Here is a 26,085-nt window from a genome sequence, read left to right on the forward strand (position 1 = left end):
GTGAAATAACTCAAAACATGTTTTATATTTTAGATTCTTCAAAATAGCAACCCTTTGCTTTGATTACTGCTTTGCACACTCTTGGCATTCTCTCGATGAGCTTCATGAGGTAGTCACCTGAAATGGTTTTCCAACAGTCTTGAAGGAGTTCCCAGAGATGCTTAGCACTTGTTGGCCCTTTTGCCTTCACTCTGCGTTCAATCTCATCCCAAACCATCTCGACTGGGTTTAGGTCAGGTGACTGTGGAGGCCAGATCATCAGGCGCAGCACTCCATCACTCTCCTTCTTGGTCAAATAGCCCTTACACAGCCTGGAGGTGTGTTTGGGGTCATTGTCCTGTTGAAAAATAAATTATGGTCCAACTAAATGCAAACCGGATGGGATGGCATGATGATGATGCTGTGGTAGCCATGCTGGTTCAGTGTGCCTTCAATTTTGAATAAATCCCCAACAGTGTCACCAGCAAAGTACCCCCACACCATCACACCTCCTCCTCCATGCTTCACAGTGGGAACGATGCATGTAGAGACCATCCGTTCACCTTTTCTGCATCGCACAAAGACACGGCGGGTGGAACCAAAGATCTCAAATTTGGACTCATCAGACCTAAGCACAGATTTCCACTGGTCTAATGTCCATTCCTTGTGTTTCTTGGCCCTGATTGGCTTGATAGTTTTTGCGACTGCACTTGGGGACACATTCAAAGTTTTTGCAATTTTCCAGACTGACTGACCTTCAGTTCTTAAAGTAATGATGGACTGTCGTTTCTCTTTACTTCGCTGATTGGTTCTTGCCATAATATGAATTCTAACAGTTGTCAAATAGGGCTGTTAGCTGTGTACCAACCTGACTTCTGCACAACACAACTGATGGTCCCAACCCCATTAAGAAGGCAAGAAATTCCACAAATCAACCCTGACAAGGCACACCTGTGAAGGGAAAACCATTTCAGGTGACTACATCATGAAGCTCATTGAGAGAAGGCCAAGGGTTTGCAGCGCTGTCAACAAAGCAAAGAGTGGCTACTTTGAGGAATCTAAAATATGAAACATATTTAGAGTTATTTCACACTTTTTTGTTAACTACATAATCCCATATGTGTTCATTCATAGTTTTGATGCCTTCAGTGAGAATCTGCAATGTAAATAGTCACGAAATTAAAGAAAAACCATTTAATAGAAGGTATGTCCAAACTTTTGACTGGTATATGTGTTCTGCTGTCCACAAGACAAAAAAAAACATAGTTTAGGCATCTTTAAACAATCAATGTTTTTTTCTTGCATATTTCTGGTGCATTTGTTTTAATCCTCTGCTAATTCAGTTCTTTATGTCTGTTATATGAGAATAAAAAGTTTGCCAGATCCTGTTGGGACTGATTAACACTGTCAATTATTATTCAGCTTGTACTCTGTTATCAAAAACATCTATAACTGGAAAAAGTTGGATGTTTGAAGTTGACGTGCAAATCATTTCAACTGAACTTACACCGCCAAACTTTGATAATGTGAATTCATAATAACTGCTCTCTGGTTTTCTCGCCCTTGCCTCTGCCCACTGTTTATTGTTGTCTTTCTTGTGTTGTGTTTCTGCATAGTATTCCCTGATGGACTTGCTGTCTAAGATGGTGGTGGGTCAGCCACACTTTGTGCGCTGCATCAAACCCAACGATGATAGGCAGGCACTGCGCTTCTGCAAGGAGAGGGTGATGTTGCAGCTGCGCTACACAGGAATCCTGGAGACCGTGAACATCCGCCGGCAAGGCTACTCCCACCGCATCCTGTTTGAAGAGTTTGTCAACAGGTAAGAGTGGTGTCAAGCTAGACTCTGCATTGCGCACACGTGCTGAGCGTTGACACGGCCCCAGAGATGGTGCAGAACAAGTGAGCCGTGCTCTGCATCACACAAAAACACAGGTTCTTTAATTAGATAGGGGTACAAGTACGAGCAGAGCGAGAGGCTGACTAATTGGCAGTCATTAGTGATAGTGCAAGACTAAATCCTACAGCTCTTTTAACTGGGTGGATACTTCAGTGTGGAAAATATGGATACAATTCAAACAGGGAGGAACTGTGATTATAAGGGGTGATTCATTTTAATGGATTTCCTTTTACTGTTCATAAAGAGTTTGTTCTTAAACTCGCTGACCTGGAAAGGCTCAAATGTAGTCGTTCTAGTCCCATTGGTGTTAGGTTAGAACACAATTAAAACAAGACTTCATCATTAAGGGGGAGCTTTTACGTAAGCGTGTTGTTTTTGTTTTTAAAAATGTGGGACAGGGTATGATAACTGTTAATAAGTGTTACGTACCCCTCTTCAAATGTCCATCCCCAGATTTGAAGAGCATATACCCACACATCCGCCCTGCTCGGGGAAAAAATACACACACTTAGACGAGTGTGGGAAAATGCAGGGAAACTTATGTTTGATCAACTTTCCTTTGAAAAATATTCCAGCCACCTCTAATGTGGAGACTTTAAGATGATATAAAATTTAATTAACTCAGGCTTTTGGCCTGTAGGATAAAAAAGCTTTGAGATGGCTGGTTAGTCTCACTGCTTTGGGGAAACTTTTAAAAATTGTGCTTTATGTTGGTGATCTAAAACTTTGAATGACCACGTGTTTTTTTTTTTTTTTTAATGCATGTCCTAGTTTTGATCCGAAACTCAAGAATGTTTGATTATTGGAGGACTGTTAGAAACCTGGCCGATGGTTTTAGTGTTTTCTCTACACCACCTGTGTGTCTGTGTGTGTGTGTGTGTGTGTGTGTGTGTGTGTGTGAATGAGAGGGTGTATTACCACTTCAGACTACATTTTAACCTCACTGCTGAATCCATATCATCCTACCTGAGCCAGGCAGAAGTCGTACAGACAGACCCGAATGGCTAAACTGCACCTTTAGTGAAAACTGATTTAAATTTGTGCTCTCATATCAAAGGCTCGTCTGATGTTGCCAAGCAGTGCTTTGTATTTACCATCAAAGAAATAACAGGTATCAACAGGAATTAGAATGAAAGGCTGTAGACTGAGGCGGGGAGGGGAGTTCAAAGAAGTTTTTCTTCTTGTTGTTGTTCTTCATTTTGACCAACGCCAGAACACAAGAGATGAACCAGTCGTTTTGGAGCCTTGATGTCCCTGAGCAAACAGTTAGAGCCACTTTGTCCTATGCTGGTATTTTGTAAACTACAACAAGAGGATCAGTGGACGGATCCAGACAGCGTGAGCGATAAACATGCAGTGGAGCTGATGAACACCGATAGGCCCGGGCTGATGGGCATTTTCTGTGGCTGCTGAAATAAGAGACGATGATCCATTCAAAAGAGCTCCAACAAAGGGCCTCTGTTGAAGACTCATGTCTGCTCAGTCAGGCTCTTTTTTTTTTTTTTTTGCTCTGACTGAGCAGACCATTTTCCAGCTGTGGTGATGCTCCCAGTAGTTTTGTGGAAAAAGGTGTTAAGATTTCTAGTCTCTCCTCTTGACCAGTGTTGGGTCACTGAAGAGGAGCTCCGTGTATGTAATCGACTACCAATCTCACATGTAATCCTAAGTTTTACAGTCAATTGTCACAAAAGTATTAGCAGTTGTAAAATGAGTAGGAATAATTTGATATTTTGGGAAATACCCGTTGATGAGCGTTAAACAAGAAGCTTTATACCATTCTCATAGTGTACAGTAAATATGAAACAACAGTCACACTTTGGTTTTTATACATTTTAAACTAACAAGATATAATCTACCTAATTAGTGAGCTGTAGAGTTGCATGGTCACAGAGCCAGGCTAGCTGTTTCCCCCTGTTTCCAGTCTTTATGCTAGGCTAAGCTAAGCTGTAGCGTACCATACGGACATGAGAGTGGTTTGAATCTTCACATCTAACTCCAGGCAGGAGACAAACAGTAAACCATTATCATTACTGATGTCTTGCTCTTTTCTTTTCCACAATGTGGTGCATTTTCCTCGACACTGTGTCTATTTCACTGGTCAACTTCCTGTTTCAGGTTTCAGAAAAATTTAAAATGACAAAAAAAAATTCCCAATCCTCAAACAGAGATCAGATAACTTTTCTTTTCAACTATAATCTTCGATGATTACAGTTTTTTTTTATTACACCATCAGCTCCAACTCTACTGCTCTTTTAGTGCTACGCATAAACACATTAGATTACATTGTTTCCCCATTTGTCCCCTCTCATAGATATTACTACCTTGCATTTCGGGCTCACCAGATGCCCGAGACCAGCAAAGAGAACGCTGTTGCCATACTGGAGCGGGCCAAACTGAAGGACTGGGTGCTGGGAACAACAAAGGTAACTTGATTATTACACCCAGAAATGAAATAATAAATAAATCTGTGTTTAGTATACATTTTATCTATAGTAAATTTAACATGTACCAAAAACCAAGTATAGAAAACAGAGATCTAGACTGGCATGTTCTAACCTGGGGGCTGAACATCCTGTCAGGTTTTTCTGAGGTACTACCATGTGGAGCAGCTGAACCTGCTGCTGAGGGAGGTGATAGCTCGAGTGGTGGTGATCCAAGCTTACACCAAAGGATGGCTGGGCGCCCGACGTTACCGGAAAGTGAAGGAGAAGAGAAACCGCGGGGCAATCATCATCCAGTCAGGTACGCTGGTATCAATTAAACAGTAAACAGATGAAAGGAATTATTTAGACTTAAGTTTAAAAAAAATGCAAATGAACAAGGAAAATTCTGATTTATTCTTTTATCACAAAATGATGAAACAGGTGCAAATTTGATGTGAAACTAACCGTTGGTTTCTTAATGACCTCTGGCGTATTATGTAGCCGGCAAGTCCTCATAAAAGAGATGAGTTTGATAACCACAGCTTGACCTACGAGGGTTAAGAGCAATGCTTCAGAGCAGACAATAAGACCTCAGAGAGTTCAAAGGGATCCATCCCTCTGCCACCTGGTTTAGCAGTGTTTTGAAGTGGGATCTTGTGTAGTATGTGCAGTCTATTTTGTTTCACAGAGGCAGGTCAGCAATCTCTTGCGCGCACACACACACACAAATACACATACACACACACTGTCTCTCTCTCTCTCTTTCTCTAGCCTGGAGGGGCTACGTTGCTCGGCAGAACCTCAAGCAGATAAAAAAGGAGCGGGAAGAGGCCGCTGTCCGCATTCAGTCAGGTAAAGAAATGTTTACATTTTTCTTCTCAAGTTCTTCATATATTCAAGTGTGGACCTCTGGAATTTCACATGTAGTCCCGTGTCCGGTGGAAAGACGCGCCACTTATTTGTACATTTTCAAAAGGAAAAGGAATAAAGGGCCTGAAAAACCTTACATCTTTGTGGAACACCTTTTTGATCTCAATGAGTGGCCCACGAAACAGTAATAATTAATTAATAATGCATAAAGAAAAGCTTTTGAAAGTTTGGGCAGCATTTGGTCCCCATGTTTCAGAAGAACAGTGCATACTGAGATCCTTTTTTCCTTTCATCTCTTTCCCAGTAAAGGCAAGAGAGGGGCTTATCCCTTCTGTTTCCTCACGACTTCCTCTCTCAAATTCCTGGCCTATTACACAGCTCTCACATACCAGAAACAAGATGCCTTTTTATACTGTCAACCTTTTCATCTGAAATGTAAATTAATTCTTACTCAGTGTGCCTTGACGAAGATCAAAGTGGGCACATTAACCTTCCCGGGTCCCCCCCCCATCCCCCTCCTCCTCCTTGGAGCCTCTCACTAGAGGACAAGGGAGGGTGCCAAAAGGGGCAGGAGAGAGGAGGGCAGGGGGAGGAGATTTGGCATTGTTTCCCCTAGCTCTCCTAAGGGCTGCCCTCATCTGGCACATGGAGCATCTCAGTCGCCTGCACACCTTGTGTAAATGTCCTCCATTAAAACCCTTGTAAATAACGCTGCCGAATGGGTAAACATGGTTTTGGTGTGAGGAAAGCCTCTCTGTCGCCGCCGTCTTTCTCTTTAAAGAAATGTGTTTGTGTGTGGCCGCTGGGGTTCAGGGGGGGAGAACCTGAACCTGACATAAGTGGGGCCTCAGCCCCCCGGCGGGGCACTCCAGCACATTCACATTGTGTGTTCTCTGCAGCTTATAGCCTTTGAGGTGGGCTGCATTTGCATTCTGAAAATAAACAGATGCCTTTCAAATGTATGAGCCTGGTGGCTTCTCAGATCTCAGCGGGGCCTGGGGGACTTGCTCACCATCGATCAGATTAGACCATGCAAAATAGAACCATGGCTCAACAATGTACTTGAGCTTTCTTTTCCTGCGCATATAATTTTACAAGAAAAACACAAAGCCCGTTGATGGAGTAAGTCAGCAGGCTCTGTTTACCATCCATCTGAGCCCAGTATGTCTCAATAATCACACATGATGTTTTCCCACTGCTGCACTACACTCCTTATATGGATCCTTTACACGTTTCACTTCCTCCAAAGCAAATGCAGTGTTTTTTAATACAAGGCTGTTTGAGGACTTTGATAGATTGTGGTAAATTGTGTTAATTGCAACAATGACGTTCGATAACTGCCTCAGTGGTCTATATGTATGTTGTTTGGATGGATAACAAAGGGAGGAAAATGTTTTTTCTGACTATGTGAGAGCTCGTCTGACATTCATATCCTGTGCAGCTTACAGGGGCCATCGGGTGCGTCGGGACCACGGACCCCAGAGGCACAGATGTCACCCTGAGGCTGGAGGAAAGACCACCAAGGAGGAGCATACAGGGTGAGCTTTGACATCTCTTGTCCTTGAGGTTCTGTTCTCATTGAAAGAATATTTTCCTATGCTTTGCTTTTTGTGATTTCTTTGTTGTTTCTTCTTACAGACAATAGGCTTCAAATATGGCCTAAATCAGAGCACCATTAGAGATGGTTTATTGAGCAAGAGGTCTCACTGACATACCTGTCAGTCATAGTAAGCCCTGCTGGATGAGCTCCTCTTTCCCTGTAATGTACTGTTGTTTCAAGCAGATGAGAAAGCTCCTCCCTAAGCACCACCTCTTTCAGTTTTATAAACGTAATAAATATCTTTCCACCAAGATAGCACACTTGTCTGACCACAAATGGGGTTGGGCGCTGCACTGGTCTCCAGATGTATGAGCTGAAGACTTTGTGTTTATTCAGCATATGGGCAGGCCAGTCATTAAGAAAGTATGCGCTAAGCAGGAGAGCAGCCACCGACTGAACAGCAGCACGCTTGGTGTCGATGGTGGCTTTTAGCTTCTCACTGCACCATAACTCACACATATGAGTTATTACAGAGTGGAACGTCTACAGACTTAAAATGTATCTAAGAGGAAAAGTATTCCTGAACGGGTTTTGGGTGTTTTGGGAGTGAGATTTTTTTTTAATGTACATTAGCTCAATTACAATAATGACAAATATGTGTGCGTAGATGTTGCATTGCCAATCAGCACACATCTAAATCTCAAATCTTGGGTGACTTTTGGTCAGTGCTGTGCATCTCTCTCCAGACTCAAACTCCAAAATACTAGATTTACACATCTGAAAATGTTATGCTTGTTGTATACTCGAACCGAGCGGAGCCTCATCTGGGATTTTTCTCTTCGTGTTTACAATCATATTCCTTGGTGAGAAAAACTTCAAACCTCCACTTAACAATTCTGTTTAATCAGTGTTGGAATCTCTCCATATAGATTTATTTTGACATGATCTGGCCCATTTTCCTCCTGTAAGATCTATGTTCTCACCTACATGCTGTTCTTTTCCCTTTTGATATCCCTCCTCTCTGCCATGCATGAATTTCGGTGATTGCATCCAAACAGCAGAGCCTACAGTTGCATCACCAAATCCAAACTGGATGAGATTTTGTTTTCCTAGACTCGAAACATGACTGCGACTGGCATGGAGCATTGTGTTTGCAGATGTTGTCTCTTTTGGTGTTGTTGTTTTTTTTTTTTCTAAATAATGCAGTAGAACACAGAAACATAGCTCTATCTCACTCTCTGCAAATTGCATGATCAGAAGCCAGAGCTGCTTTTTCCATTAAACAAGGAGACAAATATGACTCATCCTCAGCTCTGTATTACTATGTAGCAACCTTATACTGACAAAATGTGGTATTCTGTGACAGTTTATGTTCATTTCAGCTTAAAAGGCTTCTTACTTTCACAGGTCCAACAGCCTAACGAGCAAAGAGGCACATACAGATCACATACATGGAGGAAATGTAAGTAACAGAATATCAATGAGCATTTTCTAACGCCTCGACTTTAGCCGTGTATGTAAAAATGCTGCTCCTCTACAAAGCAGCTTTAACCCAGATTATTCTTTGGGATTTTTTTGAGTCCCTGAGACAAAAGAGTTCTCTTGCTCCAACCTCCATCTCAGCGGAGAAGACAGGGTGGTACGGGAACGAGAGAATCAAAAGGCTGGAAATTCACGGCTGAGAATAAATGCTCGCTCTTCCCTGAGGTGATTTGTCTTTGCGCTCCTCTTTCTACAGATGTTAGACCCCTTTTTTAGTAAAGACCTGAGGTTCTTTGGTAGCACTTTGATATCCTGCTCGGATTCAATATGTGAAATAGAAGAGCCACTCCGTGACTTGGAGCACATCACAGTCTTTGAAGTCTGATCCAATTTTTGCTGCTCACCATTTGATGTTGAAAGGATGAAATGAGGAAAATGTACAGTTTTTGCCAGTAACTCTGCTGAGCATATGTAAGATTAAAAAAGCAAAATCCTTTGGAGGATGTACTTAGAAATGTTAAGCAGATTAATACTTTCCTATAGCTCTTTTATTCAAAGATAAAATTAAATATGAGAGGAAGTCTGTATGAGCTGTTTTTTACCCTCACAATTAAGTCAGTGTGGTGCTGTTTGCTAGGAGGTAGGGCTAGTAAAGGGGGATATGCAATTGCATTAGCATTTGATTAACATTGCAAAGCACATTAATGGGTTTGAGTTATATGAGTGCCAAATTGTAAATTGTAAATAAATGAATACATGACTAAATTGAAAAAAAATAATAAAAACACACACACACACATTACGAGGCTTGCTTTAACTTGTGTCTATTTATCCGCTGCTTTCATTGACATTGCTCTTCTGGGTGTGTTTTTACGCCTCCTCTTTCAAGGTTGGCCTCGACAGCCGAGACAGACAAGTGAAAGACATCAAGAGAGACAAAGGCAGAGCAGAAGACAGTGTAACGAAGCCTTGCAGGGAGACAGCTAGACTGCGAGACATGCAGTGTAAACAAGGTAAGCCCGAGCACAGAGCTGGCGGGTGCAGGTAATTACACAAAGAGACAGCAGAAATCCCGCTTTAATGGATAAAGTGCCATTTTTAATACGGGGCCCCTTTCAACCTTTCATCCCAGCCAATCCTCTGCTGCCATTCTTTGTTGACAGCAAAAAGAGAGAAGCATTATGGGTGATCATTTCTGCGGTATTTTAATAACCCAGGTCAGCTCATCATAAACGTCTCATGGCAAGTGGGGGGGCTTTTCGAAGTGGCATGAGCACTTCAAAGCTTTCATTCTCCCGCACGGCGAGCCCTTCACTAAGGATCTCATCAATGACTCTAATAGACCTGCACAGTAACAGTGACAAGAAAATACACAAACCCTGATTTGTTGAACATATGTTTGGTTTGCTTTTTGCCCCAGGCGATGAATTACATTAATTCCTGCTGCCTGGAAGGCTGAGTGGGTGGCTTTGCAGGGGGCCTCCGATTACGGCCGTCACCACTGGGGTAGCCTGGGTAATGGGTGCCCGGCCCTTCATTAATGTTATTAGAGGGGTATGAGGTAAGAGACGGAGGTGAAATAGCATTTAGCGGCACGGCTGAGAGATTACGGGGATTAGACATGATAATGTAACACAGACAGGGCTCTCTAGCGGGCCCGGGATTAGTGTCAGGACGCCACAGCAGGTCTGGGTTAGATAGCGGCTAATTCGGTAATGCTGCATACAGGTGACCCCCGCTCCTAGACATCACTGCTGCTGAAGGGAGGCAGTGTTTGATGAATTTATAATGTCAGAGTGATTATGGAGGGAAACGTTGCAGTGAATGCCAGTATGAGGGCATTTTGCACAAATGTATGTTTTGTCCTGCGTCACTGGAGCTTGCAGACATTTTCTAACAGAGATTTTTAAAATAACAGTTGAATTAGTTTCTTGTTTTTGTAGTTTGTAACCTGAATACCTGAGAGGAGGATGTAGGATGTTTCATTTAACATGTAAAAGTCACATTCCTTTCAGCTTGGAATTAGTTTAAATATACAGTATTTCAATGTTTTAATTGCTGTATTACCTTAAAAGTAGAGCTTTTGAACCATAAAATGAAGCCGAATGCTCCACTTTGTACTGTATCACCTAATGGCAATGGCCTCAGTGTGGAGATGAGTTATGAACTGCTCAGATTTTTTAATTTGAAGGCATTTTAGAAGCATGAGGTACCCTCATATACCTCATTTTGTGTTTTTGTTTAGTTTCCCTTTGACAACCCCCTCCCTCCCCTTCAAACACCTCATCCAATGAAAGAAAAACAAACAAAAAATTCTGTACATTTTCTATAAATGAAGTGTCTTGAAAAAGCAGGTTGCCGCTCTAGAATGAAGAAAATGAATGTGCAGTATAGAAACAAACAATGGAAATATTCTTAATGCACAAGCATATTGTGGCTTTAAACGCAAAAAAGAAGGAAGAAGGATCCATTCAGGGGTCCCGACCCTGAAGCTGAGAGCTACTAACTTAGTACAACCTATATATTTTTTCAGTCCATCTCACTGACATCATTTATTGCAAGTTGAACACTCTTTAACTTCTTTTTGTTATTAGGTAAATCAAAGGGTCTCTGTACTCACTGAATTGAATGAATAATAACCTTTCATATCTGACAGTTCAGTCATATTCTATTTAAATGTCCTGACAAAAAATAAAATCCTCTCCCGCCACGGGCTTTACTAACGCATTACTTATTTTGTGTGGAGAGCACACAGATTTTCAGGTATTCATCGTCTCCCGTTTTTCCTTCCTCGTTTATGTTCCAAGGTCTGCTTGTGGCTCCGACTTCTTTCAGGAAGCCCCATTTGAATATGTTGAGGGAGGCCACGGTGGCTCAGGCACCCAGGGCACACTTTGATCCCTACAGATCTGAGGGCCTTTCTTTTTTTTATCCCGAGGTTGAGCGAGTCATGGAAGCCTTGCCCTGCCAGATGTTTGGAGACCAGGCTCCTTCCTGTGTCTCATCCTGCTGTCGCCTCTGGTGATTGTGTTGGTTCTCTCGGGCTGGAGCTCGACCTGGAGTGTTTCAGGACACCAGTGGAGAAAAACAGAAAATTAGCCATGGAAATCGAATTACCCCACCCCTCCAGACACTCATGCACACACTCTACACCCTGCTCCCATTAATGCCAAAACACCGGGGCATGACCTGGAACCTCTCAATGTGTTTGACGGACGTTGGGTCTTTTCTAAGTGATTTAACAAAGCCTAGTGTTGCAAGTGAGTTGCTCAGCACAGTTTTTTCTTTCATGTGTGAAACAAAGCAGACCAGGGAGTGAGATGATTTGGGTAGATGTTTGTTTCACTGTATATCTGACACCAGGCTAGGCAACTTTACTGTTCTCACTCTTTAGCAAAATACTTGCAGTGTTGCATTTTATGGAGGGAAGAGCGCATTAAAGCACTTTGTACTGCGGGCGCTCTCAGATGTCTGCAGCACAAACCTTTGATTTTCCATGTTTTGTCTGAGAAAAAGTTACACTTGCACAGTGTAGTCATGTAAGCTGCGCAGTCAAGACGATGTCACCTCTCATCACCTGTCTCCCGAGCCTGAATATTAATACAACATGTTTGGAAATGAGTCACGGAGGCGTCGTGTGCAGAAAGAAAGCCTTTGCTAGCAAGCAGCAGATATGATCACAGTGCTGCTTATGCTCCTCAGCGTGGTAAACAGGATGGTGCTGAGGATCAGTCAGAGCTGACTTTATGGTTTATGAAAGCTGAGCTACTTATGTTAACAGGCTTTTTGAAGATTATAGTTGTGGTAAACATACATGTCAAGAGAGAGACAGTGATAAAGTGGAGCCACAACACAGAGACCAATTACCTCTGCGCCTCGGAAGATAGTTAACCTGGTCGTTTGAAGGGATGAGAAAGGAGAAAAATAAAAGGGCGCGAGGAGAAGAAGTTGGTGTTGACTTAATAGCTATAGTTATGTCCCCTCGGTGCATAACATGGTATAGTCAATAAGAATTGATTTTGTTTGTTGCCCTGAGCTCTCTGTGCGCTTTATAGCTGCAGCTGGGAGAGCTCTTTGGAAATGTGGACGCTTTTTTTTTTTTTTACCCACGCTGAGGTCAAACCCACACTCACCAGTACATCTCACTTTCCTCTCTTCTCACACCCTCCCTCAGCTCTTAAACGTCTTCCCACATGTCCTCCCACAAGGTTTGCAGCCACCAGGTGCTTCTCCACAACCCACCACCACCACCACCAAAGCAGCAGCAGCAGCAGCAGCAGCATCACCATATCAACATGCATCTGCCAGACAAATGATCCACCCTCTCCATGTTCTCTAGACAAATACGCTCCCACCCTCTCGCTGTCTCTCAGCCTTTTGATTGATCTATCTTTCTCCACATATCGTAGCGTCTCAACCGGATGCCTTCAGTTTTAGGCAAATTACAGGCTCGACGTAGCGGCAGCAGAGATTTGGAAGGGATAGGAAAGACTCAACTTAACGGAAGGAGTTGCCTCTGTCTGATGCTACCTACGTAATCCTCTTAATGTCAGTGGGAGTAGTTAACAGGATGTACTTCCAAACTACTCATCATCACAATTCCAACAGAATAATCTCCTCAGACGTAAAATCAAGGTGGAAAATGATGCTTCAAGTTTTCTGTAATTTCACACGTGCATTGACTCGTTTGACGTAGTTTAAGAAAGTTTCTTTTTTTTATTAGTTTATTGTTTTGACACAATACAGTTTTATATTGTTAAGTGAAACGTATTTTATCTAATAAAATTGCTAGGGATCCCACCGATCAGGAGAGAAAACGCTTAATGCCATTCATTTGCATATTTAATCTATTTTTGGCCTGGTTTCCTTGTCATTCACGTCTCCCTCCTCACTACTTACTTTTTACTCATCCTCCTAGGTCACAGTTATAAATTACGCGTATTATGTCGCTGACAAATGATTGACTTCCACAAAGTTCAGAGATTTTTTTCCTCCACGCAAAACATTTCTTCTGGAGTCAAAGTTCCAAATCTGCTGTCAGGGGAAATGATTGATTTCAGTGTGAAAAATTGGTTGTAAGTAACAACATCCTCTGCTTGCATTAGTGAAAACAGATGCAGGAACTATTCTTTTTCAGCATTATCTGCAGGACTTGACCATTTTGTCTTATAATCTAAAGCACATGAGTTCCTGTTTAAGTACGAATGAAAATGACGAGAGCGGTAGTAAATCTCAGAAGCCCTGAAAAGTTCTGGAGATCCTCTTCAACTTCAGATATCTGTTTGGAGTCTTTGTTTGCAAATTAGGAATAATGTCTGTGTTAGTGTGCACGCATGCATATGTGTGTGTGTGTGTGTGTGTGTGTGTGTGTGTGTGTGTGTGTGTGTGTGAGCACAAGTTTGTATGCATGTGTCAGGGTTTATGTACCCATGCGTGCGTGTGTGTGTGTGTGTGTGTGTGTGTGAAGAGGCGGTTGTGAGGTAAAGAGAAGGGTCTGGGTTGCACATGCCTCATTTAGACATCAAAGGCCCCTGCTGATGATTTTTCCTTATAATCCATGCCTTTTGGTGCCTCTGCTCCCTCCATCTGAATAAACAAAGCCCGAGTGGTTTTCTGTGGTCTGGGAGAAGTCAGGTGATTGCAGCACGTGATTTGAGAAGTAAATCGATACATCTCTAATTTATTCCACTAAAAATCTCTTTTAGCAGCTCTTTTATGTTGTTTCTGAGAAGCATTCTGATTTTGAAGGGATTTCAAAGTGGTATTTAGAGATGTAATACGAGTCATCTGCAGCTCTTTGAAAAATGAAAGCAACACCTATCTCAAAAAGAATTCCAGCCCTTTTTATCTCAAGAAGCAAACATGTACAATATGTAAGTCTCTCACCAAGCAGAGCAAACTCTGCTTGGCTTTCTTTTGATACGGAGAAATCAATATTGTATGAACCGCGCTCCCTCTGTATTCCCAGTCGACCATTATTCCTCCCCACCCCAAACAGCAGACATTACCCGCGATCATTTAGCAAACCCCCGGTGTGAGCGACTGTCTGACCCCTTCCCAGCTCTGCCTGCCCATGTCCAAGCCGCGCTCTCCCATGCCAGAAGCCAGTTTGGCAGCATCCTTCCCTGTAATATATCTGCAGGAGCAGCATTCCTCTGGGGCTGGCCTGGATCAAATGGCAGTGATTTCCCAAACAGAGGCGCAGAGATGGGAGGCCTGACCCATCCTCTGATCTGCTACACGCTCTAATCGCTGCAGGTCAGAAGGGATAAATGGTGATGCTGAACCCCCGTGCTTCGTGTTTTGGGCTCCAGGTCTGCAGTGATGGACACAGCAACTGAGCGATCTTAGGAAAACTTTTAATTTAGATCTCAACCAAATTTGGCAATTGTAATTTAAAATGAAAAATTATTTTCTATGGAGTTCTGTTTTTGTGGTCTACAAAATATGACATATCACAAACTGATGTTGGATCTACATTAAAGGTTCAGTGTGGAACATTTAGCAGGATCTATTGGCAGAAATTGAATATAATATTCATAGGTATGTTTTCATTAGTGTATAATCACCTGAAAATAATGTTGTGTTTTCGTTACCTTAGAATGAGCCATTTCTATCTACAGACGCCTTCCATGGAGTTGGACATGTTTCTACAGTAGCCCGGAGCTAACAAACGAAACACTAACTGTACATTGGGCCACAGTAGTTTCTCCTTCACACTTAGAAGGGTAGGGTGAAGGGAGTTGTACAGTTGTTACACTGCTAGTTGCCACTAAATCCTACACACTGGTCCTTTAATAGAGACAAGTAGAGTAATACGGTTCAGTGGCGTTGAGGACCTACAAGGTTCTTTGGGTTTTCTGTTTGTAACAACTCAGTGAGAGAAAAGTACATTTAAGTAAACTTGCTCAATTTGCCATAAAAATAAGACCGAAGTCCGTAGGATTCATCCTTGAGGGACCATGATCGTCTTTACAAAACAACCCGTCCGGTTATTGTTGAGATATTTCAGTCTGAACCAAAGTGGCGGACCGACCGACAGACATCCTGCTAGCGTGACTCTAAATGATACAGAGTAATGTGTCTTCCTCCACAAAAGCATTTTTAACTCAAGTGTACACAACAAATTGCAGAGAGAATGTTAATCTGGCACCAGCCCAGACTTATTATTTACTGTTTGGCCAACTCACAGAATGAATGTTAATTAGCTGCAGCTGAGCAAAATTACTGGCGACAGTTGTCATTATAGTCGATGAAGTCAACAGTCACCAGGTTTGACTGTTTTATCAGTTTTTAAGATAAACAAAGACTATGCAGTCTGTTTTACAATATGATTCAATTTTTAAACTTTGTTCAAGGACGTTAGGATTCATTATTTGTGATTGAGTGCTTTGATGCAATTTCAGGGGAATAACACATTTGCTTATCAAATCCATTTCTGCATCATTAGCAGAACAATGTCCTACATACAGACATTGTTTAACTTAAATTTAAGGTGCAAACACTTTTATTTGTGCTGGTTTATTTATCTTTTCACCTCAACATGGTCATGAAGATACAGTAGCTTGAAGCAGCAACCGTTGTACAATTCATCACAATGTAATATTTAAACCTTTTTGTTGCAGCCAAACAAGCTGCGTGATTAGAAGAAATGCACACAGCTGATTTTTTTCACAGCTATTTTCCTCAGTACATGTGATTTATCCAAATATCCTCAAATGCTCGGGGGGAGGGGGGGGACAAGGATTCACACAGTGGTCGGTTAACACCTCTGAGGCACCGATAGATAAGATTCACGGTAAAAGTTAGCTAATATCTCAGAACTGACAGGAACTTTTCTGGGCATTTACAAAGTGTGACTTTAGTAAACCTGTGCTGGTTTGAATAACATCAAGAAAGCTGAGGAAAGAAGGGAGGTGGGGGGGTTGGAGGGGGGAGCTTGCTCTTTGATGTATAGGATTGAGATGTGATGAGGTCTGTTCAAAGTGAGTACAAAGTAGTGTTAAGATGGAAAAAGCAAATGCAGCTTTAGTCAAGGTAGAGAAGCCGAGGTAGCAAGAGATGATGAAGAAATGTCCTGTCTCACCCAAAACGCAGGCAAAGAAGATGAAACGTTATCTGACATTAAATATAGATGCTTCCTTGTAAAGGTGTCTTGGCTTTAAAACACACTTTTGTAACCTATGAATTTTGAAACCCTGGGCGTGCTGTAGGATAAGAATGTAATAATCAATCATTAATTGTCTGATGTTGGAATAATAACTCATTATCTTTAGTAAGTCGTCAATAATGCAATGAATAATTCATTATTCAGTACTCTGTTTTCAACAATCAGGGAAAACTACTTAACGCTGCCAAAGATTCGGTCATCTGCTAAAGGAGAAGCAGCAGCAGCGGCAGATAATCGAGAAGAGGTCGTTCTGTGGATGGGAATGAATGTGTAAATGACTTCTTACTGTGTTTAACAGATTAGCCACGGCTCACATTTGTGTCACTGGTTTCCATAAGAAGGAAGAGAGTGAACATCTACATCTAGAGTCCTGTAGATCTGCTGAGTCAGTGTGTTTTTATCTGTGTGCATAGAAATGTACTTTTTATAGGCCAGCTAGTGGTTGTTGCTTCACTTTAAAGGGTCAATTAATCCAAATCACCACAGATCAAATACTATACTCTTCCATTTGGTAGCAGCACAAATCTCAGACGCAGATATCTTATAACCTCAACAATTAAAAACCAAAACTACCGGCATGGTTAGACACCACGAGGGGCATGTAGAACGAAGGTTAGGTAAACTCATCCTTTAAAGGGATAATTCAGCGTTATGGGAATATTCTTGCCGACAGTTAGATGAGAAGTATAATGTTTGAGCTTCACTCTGCAGGATGATGTATGTGACACTAGAAGGATGTTTTCACATTCATCTCCTGAAAGTTTCTCTGTGCTCAGTGAAAATCAGATGTTAAGGGGCGGGGCCTGTAATCATAATTTGTGATGTCACCAATGGTTTGGAAGTCAGTCCTGGTCCAGTTTGCAACTTCTACAAGTGTGATGTAGAAACCTGAAGCCACCAGTGTTTTTTACAGTTAAATAGGAGACATCTTGTGTCCAGCAGGAAAACTTTTGAAATGAATAAAAAATCAGCATATTAATATCTTCTGAAATTTTCAATGAGACAGAAAGAGTAAATGACTTATTAAGGATCATTTTAATGCGGAAATTATACATATCAAAAACACATTATTGTTTCAAGCAGACTGTAAATATACATGTTTTACTACATGGGGGATCTTTAAATTATAGATAGCAGAAATGAAATGTAACCAAACCTTCTTTTGGACTCTGCGTTTGACAAGAAGCTGAATACATTTTGCTGCTGTGCAGTGGTTCTTCTTCTCTCATTAGTTACTTGGACTTGAGTTGTTGCAATACGCTGAAAATCTTCTACTTGATCTTGTTTACTGACAAATGATTTCTTCAAACAATATTCTATATGGATAACTGTAGTCTCCACCATTGCTCGTGTATTCAAGGAAGCTGTCTTCAGCTAGAAAATAGCACCTTGTAAAAGATTAAAACAACTAAAACAACTCCCTACAACCGTCCTCATTTATCTCTGCATCAGGAGACAAGCCTCCAAACACACACTACTAACTACTTCTTCAATTAGAAGATACATCAGTGTTTGGCTTCTCACTGAGAAACATGCATTAAAAATAAATACATTCAAACTAAATGTATCGTCTCACCTATTATGAAGTAAATACTTTGTTTACTCCGAGGCTCCGACACACGTTTTATGATTGATTACACGTCCACATCCATTATTCTAACTCGTACAATCAGAGCGTTTTCGGCGCCGTCACTCTGTGGTCACAGTGTTATTGTCAGCAAATGATTGTCGCAACCTTCATCTCAGTAGGTGGTGTTTGTTTTCTATCCTAGAAACACACTTAAACTACAACTACAAACTACATCATTTGTTAATACGGTTATGGGATTTGCTGTTTTCAGTGTGAAGGGAAAGGCAAGATCTGATCTGAGCCTCACTTCAAGAATCACTTTTCTCTCTTTTTGTGGGTTTTGGACACAAGAAATGCTTCAATAGTCAGAAGTGTGTCCAATACCACACACACACACCACAGTCTCACCTCTGCCTCTTCCACTGGAGCTGTTTAGCAAATTGAGATGTAGTCTGCTGTGCACCTGTGAGGAGAGATATAATTAGATGTGGTTTGTATGTGTGGATTTATGCAACGTTAAGCTCTTATTGAGTCAGCTCATCGATGAAATTACATAATCTAAAACCGAAGTAGATTTCAAACGTGTCTGCCACTTTGTCACACGAAGGTGTAGATTTTAAAAAAGTCGGGTGCAGAATCTGTTGGCCGCTGCTGTCATCACCATCAGTATCATGTTGGTGCTTGTTGTTGTTGTTTTGCTTGGTTGGATCACTGCCCTAATTTTTCCTCTGTTGCAGGTCCAGTGATGAAGCTGCAGCAGAGAACTCCTCGCCGGCGGGGCCAGCAGCCCAAGCTGCTAAACAGCCCCGAAGACAGCCTGTACTACAACCAGCTAAATGTGAGTTCAAAGTGCCGATAAAGGCCTTTGTCTGACTTTGGTTCCACATGATAATACAATTAAACCTACCTGTGCCAGACCCTGGAGCCCCACCCCCACGCTTCTCTGCCTCTTGTCTTGAACATGTGCTTATGCTCTTTATCTGTTGCTTTCATGTCAGGATGTCTGCCTTCACGGTGAATAATTGATGTGGTTTATCAAAGCTGAGCAAGATGCATGCTTCATCAGACTCACTTGAGCCCTTTGATCAGAAAAAATTATGCTGTGACTTCTGATATTATCAGCATCTGCTCGCATTCAACACAAAATCACTTTGAATTAAAAATTAATGACTCTCTGCTCATCTTTTGACTGTGTGCTCTTGGCCCTTTCCTCAGAGAACTCTGGATTACCAGGGGAGCAAGAGGAAGCCGAGAAAACTTGGGTAAATAACTGCTTTCCTACTTACAGCAACTCTAAACAGAGCAGGCCCTTTGTGGAATAGGAGAATCCAGAAATGGAGTTGTTTTCTTATAATGTAAATGGAGAGCCGAAAATAACAGGCTTCTTATGAGCAGTTGCTCTGCGTCATTAGAGAGGGGGTTACATATTAAGGCTTTGTCAGCATGCTAATTTTAATTGTTGAAGGTCTGACTTGTATTTGTACTATAAAATGACGTCCTGGTTCAGATCAGTGTGCTTTAGCAAATGTGTGAACGCCTCATCGCTGTATCTGCAAATATTGTTTTTAATCTAAATGTCTAGTTTTTCACATCCAGACGGCTCTGTATCCCTGTTACTTCTCAGCACTTTCTCGTCTTCTTTCCCATCACAGTCAAATCAAAGTGCTGGATGGAGAAGATGAGTACTACAAATTACTGTCAACTGTGGAGTCAATCCCCGAGGAAGAGTACGCGACCGCCCCCCCCTCCCACCCTTTCTAGTGGGCCTCTCGTCAGTCAGAGCTGAGCCTTACAACCATGTCAACCGGTAAGACAGACGCACTAGACATGTAGACAGACACTCCAAAGAACATCCTCGGTGTTGGATGTGCTGTGGTATGTGGAGCAAGTAGCAGCAGTGCAGAACAAGCGACCTGTACAGGCGATGCTCTCAGCTCTTAATCCAAAGTGTTTACAAGGACGTCTTACTCATCAGTGATATTATTATTACAACAGTTTTCTGTAAGCATTGTGCTATTTTCTGTGTAGCTAGCCACCACGTTTTCTCCATTTCAGCTGAGGTTTCATCGCCATAATGCTTGATTATAGAAGAGGGGCTCCACATATCTTCCACACTGACTTGTACTTGCTGCTAATGTGGCAAACATTTGTAATATTATGGCGTTTGTCATTTTTCCAGAGGTCCTAAAGCCTGCACTAAATAAAGACGTTATTATTCAGCTTACAAACCGATGTGAAATGGTACAGATGTTGCATCAATAAATAAATTAATGCTACTCTGGGAGGGGAGGTTTCATAAATAAAAAACAATTTGCAAAGTCACAATGAAACACTTAAATGCTGAGCATCCATTAATGTTATTAGATGTTTAAGCTCTATGCCAGGGCTGAAATAAACCTTTATTCTTATTGTCCATGTATCTACTATTTATTTTATTCTCCCAGAAATGTTAAAAATAATGACCAATGCCTGAGACAAAAGAAAAATCTTCAAATTGTTTTGTCAGAAATTCCATAATATTCCATTTATTATGATGTAAACTGAAGAGAAGCAATCAAATACTTGGATTTTTAAAGCTTTAACCAGCTGGCGTTTGGTGTTTTATCTCAATATATGACAACAACAACAGTTAGTTTCTTAAAATTAAATTGATTATTAATTATTTTCTGTCAATTGACTTATCTATTATTGTTTCAGCATCACTCCACTGTTACTCTAAGGAGCTCCTCATCTTGCAGTCAGCCTGTTTCTAAACTCAGTGGTGTTAACCTGACTTGAAAACATCTAACTATTTTTGAGCACTATGTCTATTGTCTAAGACAGATCCAGAGACAAATCCCTCTGAAAGCCAAAACTCTCCCTACGAGTTCTCCCACAGCGAGCTGCCTGTAGTTAGAGGGGCTTTGTGCTGTCTGAGTGCTGGAATCACCACACATAGCCTCACAGAGGCAGAGCTAGACCTCACTTTGAATTTCACCCTAAATACAGGAATTTTCTTTTAAGATGTGAAGTGTCGGAAATGCAGGGCTGGCGAGTTGATTTGTGGAGCTTTTTTTTTTCCTTTTCAATTTGCATATCATTTACTGCATCTCCCTTTGTTGACACCCGAGGGCCTGAGAGGAGATTTTGATCTTAATAGGAAGAGTAGGGTGGTATGACTGAGGATCTCATCCTTCTTATACTCAGCAGGGAAAACATTAGAGCTCTGCCTAGATAGCGAGACCGGCTTCACTTAGGTTCAGGTTCACAGGAATCCTGGTGGGTTAAAAGAGGCCCAAAGTGTTCATGAAATCCCACCGCTCAGTACTGTGAGGGTCAGACTCAGATTGAGACACTGAGAACTGACAACACTGGTTATATGCCTTATTTCTCCTTTGTTTAAGCACGTGTTTGCTTAGATGCCTCCTCCTAAAATGAAGTGTAGTCAAAACAAGTTGCGAGTGAAATTTAAGATGATACATGGTGTCAAGTGCTTGGTGTTTTGTCACTTTGACACTGTGGTTTTAACCCTGCCATTTTCCAACCATAACTATGCTGTTTGTTGTGTTGAACTGCCACAATGCTTGTAGTGGTATTATGGTTAATCCAAACAGTGTTTTAAATGTTACACAACCTCTACAAAGTGTTCTAACCCTTTACAATTGAAAGCAACCATTACAAGTAAAAGTCCTGCATTCGTGTTAGAAGGTTACAAGTCCAGATCTTTATGCAGAAACCGCCTCCTGTCATTGATTATTAATATGTGCTCATTATTGGATTATTATAACTGATGCATTTATGTCGAAGCAGCAGTTTCCACAGCAGTTAGTTGAGGTGGAGCTCTTTTTTACCTTGTTGGGTAGTTTAATCTTAAACAATGGATTGTATTTTATAAGCTCATCATAGGTTTTGTACATAATAACTTCTAGGAACTACAGCTGTTAAATAAATGTAGCTGAGTAAGAAGTTACTGTTCCTAACTGCACCACTTGGGTGAAAAGATGTAACACAAAAGCAGCCCTTATTTAATACATTTTTTATATAAACATTGTGTTTATGTAATTTTCTCATGTCAATAAATACTGCGAAGTTTGAGATTTAGCTCCAATTATCTGCGGACAACAATTTCTGCCAAAAAAAGAGAAGAAATCAGCTGTTTCAATGATCAAATTAGCTCACATAATTAAGATGCATCAATAATAAAATCCCAGTCTTCTCAATTTATTGTCATTTTTCACTCTGCTAAAAATTCAAAGAGTAATACCCCAGACCACTGGCCGTGTTATAATGTGGTGTCACAGTTAGTTCAGAAGCATTTCACCTCCGGTTGTAGCCACAGATCCTGCAATAATTAAAATCCTCGTTGTGCATTACTCCCTTGCTGGGATAGTTGGCTCCTCTGAAGAGCAGTCTGAAATAGGTCACCCCAGCACCCTGTAGTGCATCTTAAAAGTACACTGAATCAATTAAGTGTGATCATGCTCCCTTGATTATTTTGGCCCTGTTTTTACCACGGAGAGGAATTTCAAATAGGCTCACTAGTTTGAATAACAAGGTTGGACTGTGGTGACAAATGGTTCCAGAGTGGGTGTTTCTTCCCCTGTTTTTCTCTGCCAAATTAACTCCCTGGCTGATTGCCTGCTTTAGCATATGAGAGGAGGTGAGCGGAGGTGTGTACGTAATTGCCTTGGTTAGCTGATTATGTGTTGCAAAAAGGCAAATGTTATGAAATACTGTCGTCACTCTCATGAAAAGATGCTCTGACCCCGACGAACCGAAGCTCCTGTGTTTTGCTCGGACTCCTGGTGGTCGTCTTCTGCTGAGGGACGGGCGCAGTGTCGGCGTTCGAGGCCTGACACCTGTGTTCTCTTTAATACCTCTTCGTAAATCCAGCTCCCTCTTGTTTTTCCTCATTAAATCTGACAACATCTGGTGCGGGAGAGAGGACTGCTTTAATGTGGCTAACGTTACTGCTGGTGTTATTCTTGCCATTTTTAGCTATTTGCTTCATGTGCAGCACTTTCTTTTAAGCTACATCCATGGCAGCCCCAAACACTGTTATCCAAAGTTTTAAACCACCTTTATGAAAATCACTCGCGCTGCAGCCTTAACAAATGATGAAAAGCTTTTATTTTCTAAAGAAGGATACTTACCTTTTCACCTAATAGTGATGTCTCACTTCAAAGAGAGAACACGATTAGGCCAACATTGTCCTGTTTCTATATCCTGTGAGTTCAAAGGGAGAGTTTGAATACCTGTATTTCATGTGCAGCCTTTTCAAATACTGTTTTAATGCAGTTTACGTGCTTTTGATATCCAGATGTGTCAGTTTTCCACCACAGTAGAATATATCCCACTATATTATGATTGCATACCACCGTTTTTTTTAACCGTTTTTGTTTCCCACCAATGTGAAGGACAGGGGACGCACAAGACACCTAGAATAGCCACAAACTCAGCATTGTGATGCTCTTTGCTGGCTAATGATTGGTGCCAAAGAAAAGCGACAGAACACGAGCGTCACCCAGATGTCAGATGTGTGTTGAGGGCCCTGAGCAAAAGAACATTCCCCAAAGACGGCATTAATAAAGAAACTGGTTGAGCCGGGTAGAGACAGAGAGTGTAAGAGGCAAAGAGGAAGAAGGAGATAAAAGAGTCTGTTGAGTACATACATCAAAGGTCTCTTAATGACAAGGGATGCCATTAGGGTTACAGTGGCTTTTGTTTCAGCTTCCTCACACCTGCAGTTTGTTGAGGGTGCTCTATGCACTGTTTTGTTGTTAACATTTGCATGAATATAAAATGCATGCATGAGGAGATAAGAGTTTGTTCCTGGCTGCTAATCTTGGTGGGGACCAAATGTTTTTTGGTCAAAATTACAGCTTCCTTTATCCATTTGCATGAAAGAGATGTAACCATTCAGTGGCTTCCCGGTATAAAGAGGGAGCTAGAACAATGGAGACAGTATGGAAAAGCTGTTATCCTGTACGCCATGAAATTTATTGACTTAAAAGTTTTCTTGGTGCCTCCGGTGCTGGAATGGGATTCGACAAATCAGAGCGTGAAATTGTGATTAGCCTCTCTCAGTTTGTAGACGGAGTGGGGCACTAGCAGACTTGGCATGGCCAAAGGTGTAACCTGTTTTGTTTTTGCCCCGGTGCTGCTTTCCCAGATGGTGGGACCAGCTGCCATTGAATAAACGCTGGACGAGTAACAGTGTGAGAATTACCACGGCCTTGTTTCGGTTTGGGATGCGTAACAGAAAGCTTGTCTTTTTGCCACTGCCAGGAGGAGCAGGGACGTATCACCTGGTGCTCAACCAGACGACCTTTTGATTAAGGTCAGAGTGAAGAAGAGTCCGGTATAAATGTTTTAAAATCTGTCCAACAGCTCCTAGATATTTGTGTAGTTGTCCATGCAGACCACCCACTGTCATTTTTACATCTTTACATATCCCCTAAGACCACCTGCTTACATACTACGTGCACACTCTTAGGTTTTCCTTTTTTTATTGATATTTTTAAGAAAGATGAGTGGGTTTACACAGTCGTTCACTAACATAATGGGTTCTATCCTACAGAAAGAAATATATAGTCAGTGTTTTCCTGTATTCTGCACATTATATCATCAAGTCCATTTCTCCTGTTTATTTCAGTCTTTCATCTTCAAAAGTATCTTTTCTCTGATGAACGTTTTTGTTTAAATATTTACAAAATAAATACATATATACAGTTTGTTTAGTCCAGTACAACATATAATCTTATTTTACTGCTAAAAGAAAGTTACAGACTTGAACAAATTAATGTCAAAAAATACCTTTTTGCAGATATTTTCAGGCCTGTTTTTTGTGTTTTGAAGGAGTTGAGAACAAACAACTTATTGTGCACAGCTGAAGCATTCATTGATGACTATATTTCAGTTTCCCACAAATATTGCCTATAGCTGAAACAAGCATGCAGCAGCTCTTATTACCTTGCTCAAGAGCTCTGGAGCTATAAAACCTGGAAAGAAGTCGCTAAAATGAAAGTATATTTAAACATTTAAGTATATTTAAAAAACGTAAACCGCCTGGTCTTAAAAGCTGACAACGTCTGAATATGTGAACTTTTTATTTTCATTTTTTTTCCTGGGAGAGCTCTGCAGGCTGTAACCTTGTACATCATCACAGAGGGGGAGAGTTTCCCTCCCTCTAGAGCTGGATTAACGCATCCAGGGTGGGCTGAGGGAAGGTAAAATGACCTGTCCCGCCTTATGTGACCCCAGGCCAACCCTGCACATTGCCAAGGCTTTGCTCTTTGCTCTTGAATATGCAGAGATCGTCCAGCTTCATAGGCTTGGAAGAGAGAGGGAGAGAGAGAGAGAAAAAAAAGAGTTGTATCGCATTGCAGGGAAAATTAGTGAGACCAAAGTTGGAGTTTCTGTGTGTTGGGGGCTGCGAACAATGGCAGCTTTCTGTCAGACAGCAACTTCAAAGGTCGGCTGAGTGACTGCTCTGAGTTATACTTTGTTGTAGATCACTGAGGAAATTCACAGATGTTTTCTCATACGAGACACCATTATAGCGGCTCAAGTACCCAGTAGCCTCGAGCGTCTCTCCCACTCCCCCACCCCCCATATCTCTCTCTCTCTCTCTCTCTCTCTCTCTCTCTCTCTCTCTCTCTCTCTCTCCCACACTGAAACTGACTCTGTCTCTCTCACACACACATGCACCCTCCCCTCCCTCAACCCCAACCCTCATCCCCATCTCTGATATCTCTCGTATGAGACAGATGTGGAACCTGTTTTCTCTCGAACTGTCCAGAGAATATGGAAAGTTAAAAAGGGTTCGTGTTGTGGCGTTGCCCCCTCGCTCTGTCAGATCCATAGTTCTGTCTGTCAATCTGCTCAAAATGTCAAGATCGCATGCAGCTCCACTCTCTCAGATCCGTTTGTGGTCAGTGCAGTGAGTAAAGTAGAATCGTTCAATTAAAGTGATATGAATTGAACACTGAACAGCAATAGTGAAAAAGTATTTTGAGTGTGCTCTTCCTCTTGTTCTTCCCTCTCTTCTGCAGATTGCCTTTTAACTGGACCCGAACCAAAACAAACTCAGCAACATTTATTGTACATTTTTATTTATTTATAGTAAACTGCTGTTTTATATGAGTCAAATAAATATGTTTAAACTGCTGA

General features: G+C 41.5%; 1 protein-coding gene across 1 annotated transcript in view; it reads left to right on the forward strand.

The window, feature by feature from the left end:
- myo3b (myosin IIIB) overlaps positions 1-26,085 on the forward strand; it is a 65,965-nt gene extending 39,880 nt beyond the window's left edge. Inside the window, 11 exon segments of the mRNA XM_051404595.1 lie at positions 1,596-1,801; positions 4,191-4,302; positions 4,459-4,621; positions 5,074-5,154; positions 6,614-6,710; positions 8,120-8,174; positions 9,084-9,207; positions 18,672-18,772; positions 19,150-19,196; positions 19,587-19,674; positions 19,676-26,085. Coding sequence (XP_051260555.1) covers positions 1,596-1,801; positions 4,191-4,302; positions 4,459-4,621; positions 5,074-5,154; positions 6,614-6,710; positions 8,120-8,174; positions 9,084-9,207; positions 18,672-18,772; positions 19,150-19,196; positions 19,587-19,674; positions 19,676-19,720 — 1,119 coding nt within the window. The 3' untranslated portion in view covers positions 19,721-26,085.

The sequence above is a fragment of the Dicentrarchus labrax genome, unplaced genomic scaffold (assembly GCF_905237075.1).
Source record: "Dicentrarchus labrax unplaced genomic scaffold, dlabrax2021, whole genome shotgun sequence".
Taxonomy (NCBI): Eukaryota; Metazoa; Chordata; class Actinopteri; family Moronidae; genus Dicentrarchus; species Dicentrarchus labrax.